The following is a 22,125-nucleotide window of genomic DNA, read 5'->3' as shown; positions in this document are numbered from 1 at the left end:
CCTCCACGTGGGGAACAGACCCCTCTTCATCTGGAGAGCCCAGATAGAAAATGCTCCTACAACTGGAGCTGTTGCTGTCCCACCAAGGTCACCCCCGGACTCTGAGCTCAGCCTTTCTCCAGGCTCTGTGCTCCCACCGCCAGCTCCCCTTCTCCTCATCCCCACCCCCCGCCCCGCTGCCCGTCAGCTTTTCCCCCCCACCTTCAAGCAGGACTCCGATTCCCGGTATTTCCCTCCGCGTGTTCCCGCTGATCCCTGCGGGGCGGCTCGGGATTGGGGAGGGCGCTCTGGAATCCCTCTCCTTCCCGGGTCCTCCCGCCATTGGGAGCGGCGGGGCCGTGCCGGAGCCTCATTCCCATCCCCATTCCCATCCTCATCCCCATTCCCATCCCGCTCCCGCAGCGCGGGGCGGGGCGCGCCGCCCCCCCGCCCCTCCGCGCCCCCGCGGCCGCTCCGCGCCCGGCGGCGGAGGGCGGGGAGGGCGCGTGGAGCCGGGGACGGGGACACGGACAGGGACACGGACACGAACACGAACACGGACACGGACACGGACACACAGCGCGGCCCCGCAGCGCAGCTCTGCGGCCAAACCCCGGCCAACAAAGCCCCCTCGGCTCCCCTCGCCGCCGCCCCCCGCGGGATGTAGCCGGGCCGGGAGCCCCAGCGAGGCAGCGGCCCCGCCGCTCCGTGCCCCGCAGCGAGGCCGGGAGGCGGCGGGCTCAGAGGCGCTGCCGCCACCATGGGCAAATCCAACAGCAAGTTGAAGCCTGAAGTTGTGGAAGAGCTGACCAGGAAAACGTACTGTGAGTGCCCGGGGGGCTGCCGGGGGGATGCCGGGGGTGTGATGGGATCCTCGCTCCCCCGGGTCGGTGCCGCGGCGAGCGGCGGCTCCTGCGGGGCCGCTCCCGGGGAGGGCGCAGGCTCGGCCGGGCTTTGTTGGAAGAATTCAGGGATTGGCCTGGGAGGAGGAAAAAGCCCATAAGGCAGCAGGGACACGAAGAGGGGCAGCGAGCCAGAAGAAAACGCTGTTTTTTTACAAAATCCATCCTCCGTGGCCTATTTCTGAGCCTCCGGGAGCGGCAGGGCCAGGGCCTCATCCTGCCCACCGGAGCATCGCGCCCTCCCTCGCCGCCCCCCGCCCCTGCTCCGAGCATCCTTCCCCCGGCTGCCCTGTGCCCAGGGCCCGCCGCGAGGATTGTCCTCCCCTCGCTGCCTCCCCGGAGCCCGGCAGCGGCTCCCGGAGCAGGGTGCCGAGCGTCTGGGTGGCTTCCAAAGTTTGGGTGCGTTACTTGGAGGGGTTCCCTTTGTTATTGCGCTCTGAAGTAGAGAGAAGAGCCCGACACCGGCGAGTTCGATGTTTTTCTGAGTATCTCAGTATCGGTTTAATAACCTGATTTTCTGAGCGAGTGGCTTTCCCGTCTGGACCTCCACTATAATCTAATTAACGTGGCTGGTGCCTCAGCCATCCAGTTTTAGCAAAATCATTTATTTTTCCTGAAGGATGCACAAAGGAAACAAAGGCTTTGCTGGCTCAAGTTTGCTTCCCCGCTTGCTGGCCGCAGATATTCCCCAAACGTGCGGCAGACCTGCGAGCTCTCCCCTCTGTCATTGCTGCAGTCCCACGGCAGCGCTTACCCAAAAAGGCAATAGATTAGGATGCAGCAAGTTCTCCCATATGGAGAAGAGGCAATACTGGTGCATTGCACAACCCTACACGCGGGGTTGCTCTCTGCCGTGGCACAGGCGGGAGGAGGGCAGGTGGTGGGGGCACGTCCGCATCGCCAAGCCGGGTGTGATGGCAGGAGAGGCTGGGGTACCCCGGCTGGGCTTCCTCAAAGTGCTCAGGGGGAGGAAGTAGTGAGAATGTGGCAGTGCCAGGTGGGCACAGCCTGGGCTGGAGCTGAGCTGGGTTTTGGTGTCCTCACTGCAGCTGTCGCCCACGGCGAGTGCAGCCGCGCCGGGCCAGGTACCATTAGTGCTGTGCTGCAATCGCCCGCTCGCTTTGAGCCAGTGACGCCCTGATCTCCGATGGAGCCCCAGCACAGCCTTGTCTGCTGGTGATCTCCTGTGTGCTGGGCTTTCTGCACACCTGGGGTGGCTCCTCTGCCCAGGAGGGTGCCAACACCATTGGGAGAACACGGGGCACACAGGCGGTGGTGCCCCATGGCTCACAGCTGAAGCCAGCCAAAGGCAGTGCTGTGAAACCAATGGACACATTGGTTTCACACAATGGACACAGCACAGGGATATCTCTTTGCTGGATAAGGCCAGCAGGTCATTGCTTTTTTTGAATCACTTAATTCCCAACTTTCTGCTCCTCTCTTTTGGGTACCCTCCCCTTTCCAGTGTACCCTTTCCAAGAAAGATTGTGGTCCTCTGATCCCTCCCTCAGTGGGTTTCCAGTCTGTCTGGAGCTTTGCCTGCCTGCTCTGGACCTCTTGCTGCCTCTTTTTAAAGACCCCTGCACCTGTGCAGGTGAAGCAGCAGCACCCAGCAGCACGTGGCCCTTTGCGTGGCTGGAGTCTGGTGCAGCATCCCAACGTGCCCCAGCAGTGTGTGGCTGGTGATGTGGTGCCTGTCAGGGAGAGATGTTGCTAATTCCAGGGTCTGTTTGTTGATCTCTGCTCATTCCTCCTCTTGTCTCTGGGACTAATTACTTTTGCTGAGCACTTCTGCCCCTTTTCTGCAGCTGTCAAGGCGAGAGTGCATTCCCTTGTCTGGTGAAGCACTTCACAGGGCCCTCCCAGGCACGGCTGAGAGCCTCTGATTTATCTTTAGACCATGGGAGATTAAAAGATACCAATTTCCTTCCATGTTTTGCCAGGCAGAGGAGAAGCAGGTAGGAGGGCAGGGCTGTGCTGAGAACAGTGGGAGGAACTGATCCAGACCCCTGTGCTGTGGCTGGTGGAACAGCTGGAGCAGGGGACAGTCATACACACAAATCCACGGCCTGCTCAAGAATTTCAGGGGGCCTGCTTGGAAAAGGTTTGTTTTCCACAGCATGTTGATATTTAGGCACGTTTCTGGCAGACCCAAGAGCATCCCTGGCCTGTGCTGCCCATCCCATTTCCTGGCTGCCACATTACCAAGCAAGTGCTGTCCCTGCCTTGTGTGTGATGCTGTTTCTGCTGTTGCTACAGCACATCTGGGCAGATGTCTCCAGCAACCCAAACTGATGGGAACCTGCATTTGTCCCAGGGAGGTTCCTGTGGCAGTGTGAGCCGTGGCTGTGGTACGTGAAGGGCTTCTCCCACGCTGGGATTTCCTTCCATTGCATCATTTTCTGTTTGTATGAATTTCCATCCAAAACAAAGCAAATATCAAAAATATCAGTTCTGCAGGATCAGAGAGAAATGTCACCCCCTCTCCCTGCCCCACACAGCTTTTCTGCTAATTTATCTTATCCATGGGACACAGTTGACCTCTGCTTCCCCTCAGTGCTCCTCAGTGCCTGGTGGTTTCTTGTGTCTCTTGTCCTCTCTGAGCTCTCCATCTCCTATTTGTGGTGTTTCTCTGGCCATGCCCCAGTTGCAGCAGTCCTGGGAGATGGGAGCAGCCAGGAGAGGAGCACGGGAAGGCTCAGGTGCCAGGGCAGTTGTGGACAGGGAGGTTGAGCTGAGGTTGCTGCAGGGCTGCCATCAACAGCCTCTGTGAGCTGTGAGAAATGATTTCCTGCATTCATTCAGAGCAGGTTGTCCCAGGCCCTGCTGGGAACTGGACATGGAAAAGCAGGAACCTGGAAACCTCATCTCTTGGCTCCCCTCCCCACTCTTCTCCTGACTTACAGTGCTGGGGGCCAGATTTTAATGGTACTTGGACACCTAAAGGTGCAGAAGGGCTTCTTTGGAGTGCCAGCTGCCCAAGTCCTATTGGTTTGGACCCATCTCCTTGTGCCTTTCTGTGTCTCTGGGCCCCTGAGTGCCCAGGAATACCTGGCAATGCCAAGCTCCACTGTCTGCCAGGTGCTGGAATAATGCTGGTGGGGACAGCCAGGCTGCAGGGCTGTTTAACCCTCCTTGGAGACCTGGCTGGTGCCACACAGGAGCCTGCAGGAGAAGTCAGTGCTGAGTGATAATAATACTGAATAATAAATTATGTAATTCTTTGTACTTTCATAGATCCTTTCATCAAAAAGCCCTCAAGGTGCTTTATAATAATTAATTTATTAGTCCTCCTGATGCCTCGTTGGGGTAGCTCAGGGATGCAGTTTGGTGTTGTGTCCCACACTCCTGAGACTTGGAGGAACCATCATCCACCCTGGATCACATCTTCTTCCGTGGGGATTTAAACCTGAGCTTAACTTGAGCCAGGTGCTCACATCTTAGGGCCACAGTGGGATTTGGGATTGTGTTTAAGAGCTTTGTGTGGCCTCAGTCAGAGGGTTCTGCTCAACTGGAGATCTGTGAAGGTCCTGAGGCGTGACTGCAGCCTGAATGAAGTGTGTGACATGCACGTGTGCAGTTGTGGGTGCACAATACATGTCCTGGGTGGAAATGGTGTTTACTCTTGGGAGAGAAACTGGGAGAGAAACACAGTTCTGAATGTCCCTACTCACAGCAGCACTCCCAGCCAGTAACCCTTAAAATCATGAAGCAGTTTTAAAAACGTTCAGGAGAGCACATTTTAGCTCTTCTTTTTTTTCCAGTCATTTTGGGGAGGATTTGCTTTCAGGGTTCCCTTTGCACAGCTGTTGCCCATGTCCAGAACCAGCAGTGTGTTATTTTTGAGGCTGCAATAGCTGAGCAATCAGGCATGCTCAGAGCTCTGTCGGTGCAGCAGCGTCGCTCTGGGGCCAGGTTGGGGTCAGGGTTGGTAGTCCCGGTGCTCCTGAGGCCACAGAGGGGCTCAGGTGAAGGTGTGGGAGCCACGGCGAGGCTGCCAAAATGACACCCAAGCTGCAGAGTGGGTGCAAGGAAGATGCTCTTTTCCCAAGAACCACATCCCACCCACTGTGATCTATTTTGTGGATTTTAAACTCACTCCAGCATCATCATTTTCTGCTCTTTCACGATAAGCTGCAAAATTGGCTCTGTTGCTCGACAGTAATGCAGGGAATTAATGGGCATTAGTTTAAGAGCAAACTATAAACATATTGATTTGTAGTTCCAGGGGTACGTGGTGGCGGGTGGAATCCTGTGGGAAAGGAAAGGAAATTCTACGATTGCAGCATTTGCAGCCAGGATAATGGATTGGTTCCTTGCTGGCTGAGCCAGGCTGGGGCTTTGCTCCATCATGCCACCCCAGTGCTGAGGAAATGTGCTGGCTGGGGCAGTGGGCAGGAGCAGAGGAGGGGCTTTGGTAGCTCCCCCACTGCTGCTGGTTTATTTTTAGCCTCCGAAATGTTTGGCCCCAGGCACTGGGTTTCTCTGCCAGGTTGGTTTGTGTTAAAATCCCTCCTGTTGCTCATCCAGCAGAAAGCAGGGTGAGCTGGCCGGGTGGCTGTGGACCCGTTATCCCTCAGTGACAAATACTGGGTGAAATTGTCAGTGTGGTGACTTAACAGGGCTTGAAGTGACAGGACAAGCAGGAATGGCTTCAAACAGAGAGCAGGGTTAGATGGGATATCAGAAAGAAATTCTCCCCTGTGAGGGTGCTGAGGCCCTGGCTCAGGTTGCCCAGAGAAGCTGTGGCTGCCCCATCCCTAGAAGTGTCCAAGGCCAGGTTGGTTTGGGGCACTGGGTCAGGACGATGGGCAGGAGGTGCCAGAGGGATGCCCAGGGGCTGGAGATTGTCTGGGGCCTGTTTTTGCTGCAGCCACGTGTAACCAGAGCTGTGAAGGGGGTTGCTGTGCTGCAGGCTCACTGCAAGGTCAGTGTGGACCTGTTGTGCTGCCTCTGGAGGGCTGTGGGGGTCTGGAGGCATCCCCAGCTCCTTCTCCAAGGCAACCCCAACCTGCTCCCAGTGAATCCGACCCAGGGCATCCCACACGCACGTGGACTTGGGCCTCCATAGGTAGGTGCAAGCAAAACAAGTTCTGGGGTTTCAGAAGCAAGTTTTGAAGAGTCCCTGCAGTCTCTGGGAGGTTCTTGCAGTGCCAGGGTGGGAAGGGGGAGATGTGACCGATGCCCTGAAGGTTCTGTCCATGGCAGAGCGGAGCAGCCGTCCCCGCCAGCCACGCTCGTGCTGCTGCTGCTCCAGCATCACAAGAATCACATTTCATTTATCCCCTGACATGTTAATGGATCTGCTTAACCACTCTCCTGACCTTTGCTGCTGCCGCTATAATTAAGGTTGTGAAACAAGAAGCTCTGAAGGCATCAAAGGAAGCGGCTGCTTCAGGGAGGAGCCTGCGGGAACGCTCGCTCTGTTATCGGGGTGACATTTGTGGGGTCACTTTGTTCCTCCTTCCCCTCCTTGTTCTCCTGGATCTTCTTGGGAGCTGGATGCCGAGGGAAGCCAGGGTTTGTGCCCTGGACAAGGGTGGCCATGGGTTGCTCAGCTCCAGGGCATGGTCTGTGTCGCTTCCATTGCCATCACTGCCATGGGATCCCCAGCCCGGTGGTGCCGGCACAGGGCTCCCTCCCCACGCCTCCTGCTGGCAGGAGAGCTGCCTGTGCTTCATCCACCTGTTTTCCAGCATCTTCTGATTGATGGCTGGACCTGCTGGAGCTGCTCTGGCCACCCCTCAGTGCACAGTGATCCCTGCAGGAGACGGGGAGGGCAGCGGAGGTGGCCCTGCTGCCAGCAAGGCTTTGCCTTGAGCATCCTCCTGACCTTTCCATGGCTCCAGGGAGTGATGGCTGAGCCAGAGGCACTTCCTTTCCTACTGCCCACACTGCTCTAGAGGGGAGTTTTCTCCTCTGCTCAGGGCAGGAATTTCTCCTTGCATTGGGGAAGGCGCCTTGGAGTGCCAGGTCACATTGAAATTCCTGTGGCCAAGGGATGGATTTGAGCAGGTGGCAGGACACAGCTGCCCCCTGGATGGCCAGGCAGGGGGGCTGCTCCATCCCTGCTCCCAGCAGCACTGGGAATCCTCTGCCCCTCCAGGCATTGCTGCATTGGCTTGTGGGGAAGCTGGGATTCAATCCTAGGATAGACCTGCCACAGCCACCAGCTCCTGCTGCGAAGTGCTTCAGCCTGATTCATTAATTTCCAAATGAAGGCACTGTCCTTTGCCCTTCCTCTCCTGTCTTTGCTTCAAAGAACAACTGCTGCTTTTTCCCTAAACCAAATTTCCAAAGCCTAATGTCGGGTCCTTAAATATTTAATAAAGTCTAAAAAGGATTTCAGCTGCATATTGGCTTTCCTATTGGTGCCAGCCCCAGGGGAGATGAGAACTGCTCATGGACCTGTTTATCCAGTCTGGGAGCAAGGCAGACCACTAATGGCAACCTCCGGCAAGGAGAGTGCCGAGCACCCCGGCACTGCTCCGGGAGTTTCTCCGTGTCTCAGAGGAACAAATGACACCAATAACACTGTTGAGCTCCAGCTCTGAACGTCTCAGAGGCTCCCACACCTGCTGTGGTGCTGGTGATGTCTGTGTCTGATGGGGAGAGAGGCCAAACTGGGAGAGCTGGGATGGGGATGTCCTGCTGTGACAGGTAGGCAGCCCTGGCTGTGTTAGTGCCCACGCAGTTTGGGTTGCTCCCAAATCCCTTGGGGATGTTGCAGGGATGGGCTCCCACACAGGGACACCCCATGGTGTGGATGATGTGGCTGGGAGCAGGGATGGCATGGGGCTGAGCTGGGGGAACAGTAGTTGGGGCAAGCTGGGAGCAAAAGAAAATTACATCAGTCATATTCCAGAGCAGTTGTTTGCATGGGGGTGACCCTGGTGCCACAGTGGTGTTTTAATGCCTTTTCCCCAGAGCTGGCCCTGTGCTGCCTGGGAGCAGGAGAAAAGCCCAGCCAAGGGTGGTCTGGTGGCCCCAGAGCTGGCAGAGAGCACGGGACTAGGGCATCCTTAAGGAATTCAACCTGAATTTTAATGAGACCAGATCATCAGGACCAAACTACCTAAATTTCCAAAGTGCTGACGTGTGGTGTATCCTAAAAGTTACCCTCATCAAACAGGGACCTGAGTGAGCTCTGAGTGCCCCAGGATGGGCTGATGGACAGTCCTGGGGGAGCACTGAGCCTGTGGCAGCCTGCAAGAGTTCACCCTTTCCCTCCACCACCTTGCAGCTCCCATGGGCGCTGGGCTCTGCGCTGGGGGTTGTAGCTGGAACTGGGGCTGTGCACTGGGAAGAACCTTGTGCCTGTGCTCCAGCTGTCCCTAGAGTGCTTCCCCCTGAGCCCCCGAGCTGCACAAAGCCACCTGACAGCCCAGGCTGCCAGAGGTGACCCCAGCCAGCCCTGGCATACGGCGCATCTTCCTCTCTCCACGGGGAGGTGTCTGTTCTGCACCGGACGAGTGCTGCTGTTTGGGGGCTGAATGAAGTCCCACAGCTACTGCACTCACCTGCAACAGCTGCTGCTGTGCTCCTGGCTGAGTGTTTTGTAGGGACAAGGCCTGGAACATGGAATGACCACTCAGGTTGTGATGTGTTTAGCCCAGGTAACTCTGCAGCGCCAGGGGCCAGCTCTGGGTCCCTCTGTGCAAACCGATGGGCCCTTGCTGTGTCTGTGTTGGCAGGTGTGAAGTCTGCACCGAGCACCTGCTGCACCGAGCCCGGTGATCGCTCTGAGGGACCAGAGGTGAATTCTGCAGGGGCTGTTCACACCGTGATGCCGATGCTGTGATCCAGGGCTGGCGCGGAGCCGGAGCGAGCGCACGCACACGCTGCCGAGCCGGGCGGGAGGGTCAATATTGACATCGTTACATTCAGAAAATTCTTAAATATGTGTTTCGCCGAGAAGAGGGGCGGAGTGTGTTCGGCATAAATTGCAGGGTGTGCGGGGCTCACCCCGCAGCAGCCGGTGCTGCTCACATGAGGGGCCCTTCAGCTCACACATGAGCACCCCAGACTCTTCCACTTCTGCGCCCAATTCCTTCACGCGTCAGCACCCAATTAACACACACATGAGCTCACAATTAATTTACATATGAGCACCCAGCTGGATTTATGCATGGCTGCCCAGTGAATTCCCGCTGGATCGAGCGCTGCTGCTCCGTGCATGAGCGCCCTGGTGGTTGATGCATGAGTGCCCAATTAATTGGCGCACGCGCCTGCAATTAGCTCACGCTTGAGTGTCCAATTCTTGCGCCAGCACCTGATGCATTCACACCTGAGTGCCCAATTAGTGTGCACGAGTGTGTTATCTCCTAATTACACTAATTTACACATGAGTGCCCAATTAGCTCGCACAGGAGTGCCCAGCGAATGGACGCGTGACTGCTCAATTAATCCGTGAATTCGTGAATGCCCACAAAAATGGATGCAGGAGCCCCCAGCTGGTTCGTGCGTGAGCGGCCCTTTCACTCTCGCCGCAGCACCCGTGCAGTTCATGCATGAGCACCCAATTAGCTGACCTGGAAGCACCCAGATAATTTATGCATGAGTGCCTAATTAGTCCACGCATGATCTCCCGGGTTGTTTTTGCATGAGTGCCCCTCTGGCTCAGGCATGGGTGCATAAATGCCCCGTTCCTTCACGCCTGAGCACCCACTTGGCTCACGCAGGAGCGCCCATTGTGGGTGTCTGATTTCCCCCAGCCTGGGCGCTGCTCTGAGCGCTCTCAGCAGGTTTAGGCAGCTCCAAACACGATGGGAGCCCCATCTCGGGGTGATGTGCTGGCCCCCCCAGGCTGCGATGCCCGGGGACCCTGTGAAGGAGCCACAGCAGGTCCCTGGGGGAAATAAACGCCGCAGGACTGCCCTGCCATGACCCAGTGTGTGGTGCTGGATCAGTTGCCCGGGGTTGGCACAGCCCCTGAACTGGCATAGCTGGACTGCCCTGTGGCGGTGAGAGAAGCCGCTTTGTGCCTAGAAATAATTAACTGGTTTCCCTGAAAAGGCTGCGGTGCCCACGGAACAAAGGTGCTGTCCTGGCAGCTGGGACAAGGGAGGACGTGTGGGGGCTTGGTGGAGACTCCTGACTGCTGCTGCGTGGGGACAGTGCTTGCTGAGCCTTCGGGAGCCCAGCCCCGCATGAGGACAGAGCCGTGCCTTTGGTTTTGGCACGCAGGGGCTGCGCTGAGTGCGCACAGTCCTGCCCAGGGACCACCCTGCGGCCGTGGCCAAATCCCTGCCCTTGCACACAGGGGAAGGGATGTCAGCACAAAACAAGCCCCTGTGGGGCTGAAGCATCACGTCGCCTCATGCATCCCACCGTGACCAGGGCTCCCTGAACCATTCGAGTGCAGCCACCCCCCGGCCGGTCCAGCGAGCAGCCAGCTCCCTGCGGCAGGGCGACGGATGGGGATTTGCAGTCCCGGCTCTCTCCTCTCCTCTCCTCTCTGCCTGGAAAACACAAATTAACAGGCTTGAGCACTGATTAACCAGAGCTGATTCTTGCTGCAGTGGCAGCTGGGTGGTGGGAGGAGAGGGGGCACGCGAAGGGCGGGTGGTGACGGAGCTGTCAGTCCTCGCCTGTGCCACTGGGATTGATGGAGAGGTGGGGGGAGAGGGCTGGGGGGGACTTAGGTACCGGCAGCTGGGAGGAGGGGGCTGGGGGCTGCTTGGAGGCTCTGCCTCTCTGCGCTGTGTGAGACGTGAGACGCCAAAACCTCCCGGCTGAGGTGGGAGCGGGAAGGGGCCGACCAGCGAAGAAAGAGGCCCCTTGGAAGCGGTTCGGCCGTGTGAGGCAGCTCCTGAGCTGCTCTGGGTGCCTGTCCCTGTCCCCGCAGCCGGCCCTGCCTGCGCTGAGCCCGCTCCCGGCGGTTCCCGGCTCTGTGCTCGGTGCGGGGCTGAGCGCACGGGTCGGCGCCTGCGGGGCTCCGCTGGGGCTCCCGGCTCGGCGATGCCTCTTCCGGCTGCGCTTCATAACAAATGACAATACTCTGCCTTTATTCAGCGCCTTTCATCCCCGAGGAAGCCGTGGCACGCTGCTCCTAACGAGCTGCTGCGTGCACTATTTATAGGCGTCCCCGGAGCGGCAGCTGAGCCCGGCTCCCCGCTGGAGCACGGCCAGGGACCCGGCCCTGCTCCGGGGGGGCTGCTGGGGGTCATCCCCTTGTTCTGGGGAGTCGGGGGCGCCCCTGACCGAGGTTTACATCGCTGCAAATTGATGTGTGTCCGCTCAGCATCGCGCCGTAATCGATGCCGCGGGAGGGAAATGCAGCAGCTGCCGCTGCAGGTTCTGTCTGTGAGCTGGGAAATGCAGAGCTCAGGGACAGCCCTGTCCCCGCCGTGTGTCCTCTGTCCCCAGCCTCAGGACAGGTGGCTCAGCCACGCACTCAGCATTAGCATTCCTAATTGGTGCCGCTCGCAGTGTCAGCACCCGGCAGGGTCGGCGCGGCTGGGAATGGCAGCCCTGGAGTCATCATCGGTCACAGCAGATGCAGGGAGGCAGGGACCTGGGCAGGGATGGGGTGGTTCCCTGCCTGGGAACGCTGCCCCCGGGCAGAGGGGAGATTTGGTGGCAGTGGAGGGGTGAAGGGAGAGGTGGGAGGTTTTCCAAGGGCTGGGATACGAGGCCGCATTCCCACCTCAGGACAAACCCCACAGATTTCCCAGGACCCAAGGCCGGAGGACAGGCACCGGTGCCAGTGTCCTGGAGGAGGGATGGAGCTCCGTGTGGCTCCATGCCAGGATGCACATTAACAAATCCCTCATTGGGAGCCCTCTGCTGATTTCCAGCCTGGAAACCGAATGGTTCCCTCCGTAGGAAAAGCCTCTCCTGGGAGCATCACACATCTCTCCTGCGGCACGAGGGGAGCTGGCTCCATCCCTCCCTCCTGCCTCAGCCCGAGCGTGTCATTACCAGCATTTCTCCAGTACTAAAAAAAGCACAAATTTCTTAATTGTTTCCTGCTGGAGTTGAAAGGCAGCTCCCGGGCCCAAAATAGCATGTTGGGGGAAAAGCAGTCGAACGAGAGAGCAGAAGGCAATTTGCCTGGAGGGCTGAGCTGAGCTCTGACTGCAGCCCTGGCTGCTGCTGCAGTCTGTTTTGCCTGCCCCGAGGGCTCACCCTCATCCTCCTCCTTCCACTTGCTTTCCTTGGTGCTCACGTGTGCTTGGGCCTGCAGAGCTGGTGCCTGGGGGATCCCCTGGGCATCCTCAGGGTGGAGGTCATGGCTGGTGTCTCCGTGCAGGTATGTGCAGGGAAGCCTGTTCCTGTTGGAGATGTCACTTGGGATCTCTCTTTTAGAAGGGTGCTGCTGTGTAGCCCGTTTCTTTCTTTTATTTTTTTATTTTGGGATGGGGGAATCCCTTGGAACTGCTATGACTGATGTTTTAGCCCACCCCAGCTTGGCTGCTGGATGCAGCGTGACCTTCCTGGCTCCCTTCTGCCAAGAGACCGCTGTCTGCCCAAAACAAACAACCCTCCAAATCCCTCCTGTGGCACTGCCAAAGCCCTCAGTATTCTCCAGCCCAGATGCTGAGCATCCCCGTGTCCCCTCTCCTGGGGAGCTGTGACACCCCACGGTGCTACAGTGGGTGCTGTTTTTGCTGAATCCCATGGGAAGTGGGGGGAATTGGAGTCTCTGTCCCTCCAGTGACCCCTGTGCTGGGCTGGAGGGACCCTCCAATGCATGGGGACAGCTTTGGGCACAGTAATTCCTGCTAGCAGGGCTGCTGGAGAAGAAATTTCACTGGTGATGAAGTGAGGGCTGTTATGTGCCCTCTCAGCCACCCCAGCCTTCACCTCTGAGCTCTGCGCCTTCTGCCAGGCACGTTACAAACATTCCTGATGGAAAACTGCTTTCTTTTTCTTTCTTGCCATCCAAGGTAATTGACATCTGTTGGTGTGTCTGTGGTCTCTATTTTTATCAGCCGTTTGCACACTGACATCTCCACTCTCCTCATCATCCCTGCGCCGTTCAGACCTGTGGCTTTTTCGTCATTATTTAGACTCACGACACAAGGGAAATGACAAATGAGGCTGTTCCCCTCTGTGCCCACCTGCTGGCACCCAGCTCCCCTGTGTGGGGAGGCACAGGCACAGCTCCTGCAGTGGGACACGCAGTGACAAGTGCCAGCCCCCTGCCCAGCATCCCTCAGAGCCTTTCCTCTGCTGAGGACATTTTTAATTTCAGCAGCTGTCCCTTGGCTGTGGACACTTGGGGTTGTCAGTGCTGTTTTCTGCTTTGTCGTATTTTGGGGGTTTTTCCAGAGCCTGGTGAGGCTCCCCAGGGTGTTGGGATGGGTTTGAAGATGTTTCTCCAGAGGCAGCTGGTACGTGGGGGGGTGCCAGCCCTGGGGCTGTGCCTGTGCCCACGTTCAGTGTGTCCCTTCCCTGAGCTGCCTCCAGGCAGATGTTTTGGCAGATGTTTTGAGGGATGTTTTAGTTCTGGGAAGATGAAACAGCAGGGTCAGATCCTCCCCTGGCATGTTCAGTTTGTCCCCTTCATGGTCCATAGCATCTTGCAGCTGTAGTTCTGCACTCCCTGAGTGCAGCACAAAACATCTTGTGAGCCTCCCTGGTTTCAGGGGTCCCCAGCACTTGCAGCTCTGGCCCCATGGACCACCTGGGCTGGCCCAGGCTGTGCCTCAAAAGCAGTTTCTGCCACATGGGGAACATGTGGGGAACACCTGGCAGCTCATGGAGCCAGTGAGGCCTGGGCATCCCCCAGGAAAGTCATTATTGAGAGCCCCAGGGTGTTCCCCAGGGAATTCACTGGTGGGGAGTGCAGAGGAACAGCTGCCACTGCAAAAGTACTAAATTTCTGTCTCTTTTTTTCTCTTTTCTCCTGTTTTCTCTTGCAGTCACGGAGAAGGAGGTGCAGCAGTGGTGAGTGCCTGCCATGGTGGTGAGCTGGCAGGGACATGGGGCAGTGGGCAGGGGACAGGAGCTGGTGGCACTCAGTCACTGAGAGCAGGAAGGTGCAGGAGCTGTGGACAGTTGCACCAGTACTGGGGTGCAGGTGCTGCCTCATAGAGGGGAGTCCAGAAAATTATGGGTTTTCTTGCACACCCTGTGCAAGGGCTGGATTCTAGTGGCTCTTCCCTCCCCATACGAGCAGCCAAAGAACATGGGGACATGGGGACTCTCCAGCTGGTGTCCTGGTGCTCTCCACGAGGCTGGTGCTGTCCCTGCATGTTCCCTTTGGCAGCAGGGCCTGCAGAGGCTGGGGTAGGATCCACAGTTTCTTGCCAGCAGCACGCTCTCACTCCATCCCCTCCACCCCACCGAACACAGCGCCCTAGAAAAGCCACTGCTTCCCTTTCATCTCGCTATCCCACCAATCAAGGTTTGCTTTCTTTATCTCTTTCTCTCATCCTTCCCCCCCACCCGATGAGTCATAGCTGCAGCATCGTGAAAAAGATGTCACCGGCACTTCGGTTTCCCACCTCACCACCCCCTTCCCCTCCTCCTCCAGCCCTTGTCCCGCTGCAGCGGGCGCCTGACAGATCTGGGCGATGTTGCATAATATTCACGTATCCCACGTGATCCCCGTGTGGTCCCACACGCTCCCTTCACGCTCCCTGCGTGTGCCCACACCCACGGAGCCACCGAGCCCTTCCCTGCGCCCTCCGGTGCAGCTGCGCTTTCCAGCACCCAGGTCCAGTCTGGAGCTGGAACTGAGCCCTTTTTGGGGTGTTTGAGCATTGATGGGTTTTGGAAGTGACCTGGGCTGTGCCACCTGAGGACACAGGAACCCCGCTGTGCCCCCTCAGCTCCTCTGAGCAGCTTTCACTTGGGGTCGTGCAAAAATTATCAGGGAATATCCTGAGTTGGAAGGGACCCACAAGCATCCTCATAAGTCCAACTCCTGGCCCTGCACATCCCAAGGATCCCATGTCCCTGCAAGTGTTGTCCAAACACTTCTTGACCTCTGGCAGGCCTGGTGCCATCACCACTTCCCTGGGGAGCCCATTCTAGTGCCCAACCACCCTCACAGAACTCAGTGGTCATTGTGCCATTGTTTCCTGGCAGGGCATGGCTGCAGTGTGGCATTGCTGTCAGTCCTGGCTGGGCAGTGGGTCCATGTCCCCTCCCATCTCCCACACAGTGCTCAACACAAGCCTGGTTGTGACCCTGTTGCCACTCTTGGGCTGGCAGCAGGTTGGGCAGGGCAGTGGGCACCGCTCGGTGTCACTGGTGCCACTTGCTGTTTGTCCCCTCTGCCACCCTCCCTGGGGTGCCCACGAGGACCTCATCCACAGGGCTGGGGTGCTGTGGTGGGTGATGGGAGTGGCACAGGGAGCACCTGGGGACCTTCCCAGCTCCAGGCCACTGCAGCACTGGGGAGGAGCTCCCATCTCAGGGGGGAGACCCTCCTGGGCCCATGCTCTGCCCTCCATCCGCAGGTACAAGGGCTTTATCAAGGACTGTCCCAGCGGGCAGCTCGATGCCGCCGGCTTCCAGAAGATCTATAAGCAGTTCTTCCCCTTTGGTGACCCAACCAAATTTGCCACCTTTGTTTTCAACGTCTTTGATGAGAACAAAGTAAGTCTGGGATCCAGAGGGATGGGTCAGGGCTGGGCCTGTGGCCATGGTGGGATGGATTTGGAATCTGTCTGCCTGGGACTGGAGGAGCAAAATATTCCAGCACTTCCTGGGGCGTGAAACTGAAGCAGCGCAGCTGGAGCGAGCCCCCACACTTGTTTCAGTTGAGGAAAGTCACGTGGGGAAGGGTGATGAAGTGGCAAAGCAGGAAAGGGGGAACGCGGTGTTTTGGTGCTGCTGACAAGAGCCCGTCCATGCATTCCAGAGCTGCTCCTGCTGGGATGTCCCCTGGTGGGCTGGGCACCAGCAGCTGCATCACAGTGCTGGAGAAAAATGAGCATCACCCCTCCCTCCCTCCCTCCCTCCATCCTTTTTGGATGTGCCCCCTCAGAGGGGATATGAGGCAGGGAGGACTTTGCTGGACAGGAGTGGCAGCAGCACCTTGACCCCTCCTTTCCTCCCCCAGGATGGGAGGATCGAGTTTTCGGAGTTCATCCAGGCACTGTCAGTCACCTCCCGGGGGACGCTGGATGAGAAGCTGAGGTGTAAGTGCTCCCCAGGGGATGCTGGTGGGCTCAGCCCCACCAGGGTGCTGGGGTGTGTGTCCATGCAGGGACCACGGTCCCAGCCCCTTGGTGTTGCTCTGTCTTGCAGGGGCGTTCAAGCTGTACGATTTGGACAATGATGGATACATCACGAGGAACGAGATGCTGGACATTGTGGATGCGATTTATCAGATGGTGGTAAGAGGGGCAGGGGGTGCACGGGGTGAGCAGCCCCTGGGGTTCCCTGCTGGACTGGAGCTGGGCTCTGTGGTAATGCTGAAACACCCCCAGTTCCTTCTTTGGCCTTTTTCAGTGGGGAATTGTGGCCAGGGCAGTGTCTGGACCTGGCTGCTGAGGGTGGTTCTAGTGCCAGCACTGTCCCCTTGCACCCTGTCCTGATGTGGGGCGTGTGGGGACAATCCTGGCCTGGGGACAGCCTCCAGACAGGGCACAGAGGGGTGTGTGACCTGGTCCTGTCCTGCTGCTGCAGGGAAACACAGTGGAGCTTCCCGAGGAGGAGAACACACCAGAGAAGAGGGTGGATCGGATTTTTGCCATGATGGACAAGGTGAGGATGCTTGAGGGTTTTTTCCCTGTGGCCAAGGGATTTAGGAGGTGCTGTGGGTCCCTCTGCTGCATCTTGGCTCCTGCAGGTGCCTCCTTGTCCCACCAACACAAGGTCAGCTGCTGCCCAGATCACCGTGGGATACGCACATCCCTCTGGGGTCCCTGCGTGCATTTCAGGCTCTCCAAGGTGGCATTGTCCCCTCCATGGCTGCAGGCGTGGGTGGCTCTCTGGGGGAAGCGAGGCTGAGGCAGTGGGGTGGGGAGGATGTGTGGGCTGTGCCGGGGTGAGGCGGGGCAGTAACGGGAGTGTTTTGCAGAACGCGGACGGGAAGCTGACGCTGCAGGAGTTTCAGGAGGGCTCCAAGGCCGACCCCTCCATTGTGCAGGCGCTCTCCCTCTACGATGGGCTCGTATAGTCCCGGGGCCGAGCGGCGGTGAGTGCAGTGCTGGGGGCTGTGGGGGCCCATCTCCCACCTGCCTCGTGCCCTTCCCACCTCCCCCAGACACAGGCAGCTGATTCTCCTCTGCTGAAGCACCAAAACATGGATATCCCCCCCAAATCCAGCCAGAGGGAGTGCTGACCCCATTCTGACAGGTTTCTCCCAGTCCTCCCCATATCACAGAGCCCCCTCAGACTTCATCCCGTGGAGATGGAAATGTTTGTCTGCGGCACAGCTCACGCCCTCACCAGCAGACATGGTTGCAGAGGAGGCAGGGAGGCAGCTGGTGAGCTGGGGGCATGGGGATGCTCCAGAGACAGATTATATTAAATGTTTTATTTATCTTACACCTTATTATATTATGCCCTGGAGCTGGGTTTGGCACAGCAGTGTCAGGGACACTGGTTCACAGCATCATACAGATGCTGGGCTGGGCACCCTGTGGTCTTTGCTGTGCCCTGTGGAGCTGTGCAGAGTCCCTTGGAGCATTTTTGGTTATCACAGTCCAGGCAATGTCCTGGGGTTGGGTTGTTTTTTAACCCCACGGGAGCTATGAGATTTTTTATATTATTCTGTTTCCAGCTTTGCCCTGGTGTCGCAGCCACAGTGATTTCTGCCCATCCTTCTCACCCTGTTTCCCTTCTGCCCACCCTCTCCTGCAGATGTCTGGGGGAAGATGCTCTCCGTGCCATCCGACCACCGCCGCGTGAAGCTTGCCTGTCCCTCCCGGCCTTCCTTTCTGTTCCGCGAGCAAGGGATGCCCTCGAAGCGCGAGCTCACTCCCCCTCTCCGCACTCCAGCCGCTGCCATTCGCCAACTTCTGCTTTTCCCACGAAAACCCCGCGCCAGACCCAGTCTGAGCGGCAGCGAACGCCCAGGACTCGAGGGCCGGGGGAACGGGTGGAGCATCGCCGCAGGCAGAGCCCCCTCTCGGCCTCCTCGCCCCCTTTGCTCCCTTCTCCTACATTTTCGGACGGGACTGCGGATGTGCCGGGGGGTTCTCTCTTGGGAACCGGCCGGCCCGAGACGGAGCCCAGAGGTACCGGGGGGCTGCACCCCCGGGGAGGCCGGGGAGCCGAGGCACCGACGGCGATTTGGAACAGAGTCCTGGTGTCACCCACCATGCCGCTGGCAGCCCAGCTCGGCTCACTAGGGATATATATTATATTATTATTATTTTTTTTTTTTTTTTTGGTGAGACAGTATTGTGCTGTTTTGTTTTTTGTTTTGTTTTTCCTTTGGTGGAAAAAAGTGAGGCTTTTTTTTTTATATGCCTATCTCGACGATCGATATCCTTATTTATTTGTTGTAAATGTTGCTGCTGTGTTTTGTCTCTCATGTGTGTGTGTGTCCACCCACCCAGGTGAGGATTTGTAAGGTTTACATGCTCGTACACTATTGCGGGGACCCAGGAGCCTGCAATAACAATGAAGCCAAAAATCTGCCTTCCCCCTCCCCTCCCACCCCCTGTATCCCAAGCTCCGTGGGCTGGCTGCTGTTTGGAGGGGATGCTATAGCTTCTTCTCCTCTTCCTGTTCCCAAGTTCCCTGCATTTTTCTGTTCATCTTTCCCTTTGGGAGCTCAAAGAAGGCTCACTCAGCACAGACTCTGAGCAGACCAAGTTCCATCCCTCAGCTGGGAAGGGTGAGGAAACTGCTGGCCACCAGAACGTCCCCATTTCCTTCCTTTTATTCATTTTCTCACTGCATGAAAAAGTATTAATGGAGCCCAGAGTTGGGTTTTGCTTCCAAGCAGATTCCTTTGCTATGTTCTGCTTTGCCAACAGTGGGAAGTGTTTGGTGGTGGCTGTGAATCATCCTGTGTGCTGGAGGGGCAGAGGGGGAGCCTTGCTCTGTCCTGCTCCCCATCCCAGCTGGGATGAGGTGACAGGGGAGAGCCAGGCTGGGCTGTGCACAGCTCAGGGTGTCTCCTACCCCGTCACTCCCACAGGACACGGGAGGTTTTGCTGTGAACCCAGGGCGTGGCCCCTTGGGGAGCCGCTTGCGCCCACCTTGGCTGGGAATACACACCTGGGGACACTGGGCTGCAGCTCCCCCATCATGAGCGAGGCCTGCATGGCCTCTCCAAACTCCATCAACACCCAGCACCCTCTGGGATGTGTCCCCAGCTCAGCCCCAGCTGCACCCACACCGTGGGACACAGTTGGCATCTCTGCTGGAGAGTGAGCGTTGCATGGGTGATGCCTCAGCTGCCTTGGCCCCTGCTCTGGGAAAGGAGAGCCGTGCATTTCCTCAGGAGCAGAGTGCAAGAAGCCTTTGGGGCCCCTAAAGCCATCCTGGGGCCTCACCCTTCCATCTCTGGTCCAGTTGATGGCAGCAGCATCTTTCCACCCGGCTGTCTCCCAGCTCCCGTGGCTAAGCCCAGACAGAGGAGTGTCCCCACGGCGGTGGGAGGTGACATCTGGATGTGGAGGACAGTCTGACAGGTGTCTCACGATGCAGGAGACAAGGTGGTGCTCAGTGCTCCCTGAATCCTCCCAGCATGGCAGCGACATACCCCAGCCGAGGGATGCTGGCTTTTCACCGTGCAGCCCCACTCCCCAGTTTTGGGATTTTGTTCTTGTGGTACTTCTTGATGCCCATGAAAAACCACCTTTCCCCATCCCTAAGGAGACTGATCTCACGTCCACGTGCAATATTTCTGCCTCTTCTGCATTTTCTGCCCCTGAGGATCCGCATGTTTCACTGTGGGGGTGCTTCTGGAGGGTGTCCCTCACCCACTCCCATGGAAATCTCCTTTTCTTCGTTGCTCTGTGGCCAAAATGCAACTCTCTGGGGTAGGTTTTTGCAGTGCCTGCAACTTACTGAATGCTCATCTGCCAGACTGGTCCCCTCCTGGTGCCAATCGATGTTCCCAATGAATGTGACACTGCTGTAATCACCTCTGCTGATGAATGATGGGCCCTGCCACGTTTGACACAGTTCCCAGGAAAAGGCAAACCTCATTTGCTCTGACACTTTTCCCCTGGAAAGGTTTTAATTTTTGGAGGACTTGTCATGGGTTGAGCTCCATCAGTGCTCACAGTTGTCTCCCAAGGGAGTCAGCCCTGCCAGGGCTCTTGGCACTCTGAGTGTCCCTGAGCAAAGCGTTTTGACCCCAGTGTTCCCCCTGGCTGCAGGTTTGGGATCCTGCCTTGGATGCTTGCAGTCTCCCTTTTGGGGAGCACCGAGGGCCCCTCATTCCTCCTGAGCACCACCAGGATCTGCAGCGTCTTGGTATCACTGAAAATAAGGCTTGGAGCATCTTGTGCTTGGGAATGTTGGCCTTAACCTCCTCGTGCCTCAGTTTCCCCATCAGTGGAGGGGCTGGGGTGAGCCATCCCCCTCTGGAAAGCAGTTTGGTGTCTGTGCCCTGGCAAGCATGAGTGCTGGATACGGCTCAGGACTGCGGGCACAGGGCAGGACCCACGTGTGGGAAGCGCTGGGGTGGAATTCACGTCAGCCAGTCTTTAATTCCAGCCTCTCCTCACACCTGCTCGCGATGGAACAGCCAGCAAGGCCTGGTTTGTCTCTGTTCATACTCGGGTTCCTGGTGCCTGTCCAAAACAGAGCCCTGGCCGTGGGAAGGGGGCCCAAAGCACAGCCAGGCAGAGGTGAGGGTCCAGCCCCGGTGACTGTGGCATGTGCCCCCCTCTCATTTGTCCCTGTCAGTGTTGCCCCATTAAATGCCATGTCTGTACTTTCCTTTCTTTTCACTTTTCTGTCTGTGTGCTGACTGTTGCTGCTTTGTATCCGTCTTTCCTTGAGCTCTGGGGCTGGGCTGGGCTGAGCTGTTTCTCCCAGGAGCAAGAAGGTGGGAGAGGGCTCTGGGGGCAGATTCCCCCTCTGCCCTCTCCTCACAGCACAAACCAGGACCAGAGAGAGAGGGAGAAGTGAAGGGTTTTTCCTCTGGAGCAGGCTTTTAATTAATTAATGAAATTTATAATGACACCAGGCTGGTCCCAGGAGCACTGTCATGGAAGGGGATGTTTATTTATGGGGGGACCCCAGATCCTGTTTGTGCTGGGTACCAGCTGCATCTCACCCTCCTTCACAGAATGCCTGTTGGTTCTTCCTGTGCCATCAGGACACCACATTCCTGTTGGATGGCGAGGCTGAGGTCCTGGGAATTCTGCTCCTCAGTGGGCAGGGGTGCAGCTGCCTGGAGGGTGGAATTGGCCTGGAGTTTTGGGATCTGGGTTTGAACCCTGCTTGGAGCAGGGCCAGGCATGGCACGGGGGCAGCTGAAATCACTGGCAGAGCTGCTCCCTTCCCATGTGTTTGGGGTTGGGGGGTCATTTGGGGTGGGTGAGTGACCTGCAGCCAGCTCACTGTCCCCAATCCAAGGAGGAGATCTGGGGCAATTACTGAGAGCATCTGTCACCTCTCCTTCCCGAGGGGAGGGTCTGGCTGGAACAGAAGCAAGGGCTGAGGACAGAGGAGGGAGCTGAAGGCTCTAGTGTCAGTGCACAGTTTGGGGTGCAGCAGTTTTGGGGTCTCAGTTATGCGTGTCAGCCCTGTCCATGCAGCAAAGTCATCCTTCCCTTCTCTCTCTGCTCCAGTGGCCGCCAGCCCCGGGCTGGGTGCCCTGTGCTCCAGGTGTGACCCTGCTCAGGGGGGTGGCCCAGCCCCGGGCTGAGAAGCAGCAGCTCCAGCAAGAGCCTTGTTTGTGAAGATGAAGCCTGTGTGTGCGTCCGTGCCGGTGTCTCGGCTTGCATGCCCCGCTGCCTTGTCTTGAGATGAATTCAAGAGCAAACCAAGCAAATGAAACAATTTAATAACAGAACGAAACAAAACCCAGGAACTTTGTGACAGTGGAAATAAAAGCTTAATGACAGTAATGAAGTGTCAGTGGTCTGTGATGTGCTGCGCCGGGGGGGTCACGGGGGTCCCCAGAGCTGCCCTGGCAGTGCCCAGCAGGGCCGGCAGCTGGGCTGGGGGGTGTCACTGTCCCCTGCCCCAAGCAAAGGGCTGTGGGGCACCAGCACAGATGTCAATAGGGATGCTCTGGGCTCTGTGGGCAGGCAGGCACTGTGCCCACACCTGTGATGAGCTGCCAGGTCTCAGCTCCAGGCATCCCAGGCACCCTGCGCCCCCATAACGCTGCTCCTCCCACCTCCTTTCACCCAGACACAGCTTG

General features: G+C 57.7%; 1 protein-coding gene across 1 annotated transcript; it reads left to right on the top strand.

Moving 5' to 3' along the window:
- Positions 1-459: 459 nt before the first annotated feature.
- NCS1 (neuronal calcium sensor 1) lies at positions 460-21,830 on the top strand. Its single transcript, XM_015645155.1, has 8 exons — positions 460-803; positions 13,751-13,775; positions 15,296-15,434; positions 15,901-15,979; positions 16,089-16,177; positions 16,470-16,547; positions 16,864-16,980; positions 17,649-21,830. The coding sequence occupies exons 1-7, from the start codon at positions 740-742 to the stop codon at positions 16,960-16,962; spliced, it is 573 nt and encodes a 190-aa protein (XP_015500641.1). The 5' UTR covers positions 460-739; the 3' UTR covers positions 16,963-16,980; positions 17,649-21,830.
- The last annotated feature ends 295 nt before the right edge of the window (positions 21,831-22,125 follow it).

This window comes from Parus major, chromosome 17 (assembly GCF_001522545.3).
Source record: "Parus major isolate Abel chromosome 17, Parus_major1.1, whole genome shotgun sequence".
Classification (NCBI taxonomy): domain Eukaryota; kingdom Metazoa; phylum Chordata; class Aves; order Passeriformes; family Paridae; genus Parus; species Parus major.
This window is presented reverse-complemented; position numbering and strand designations above follow the sequence as displayed.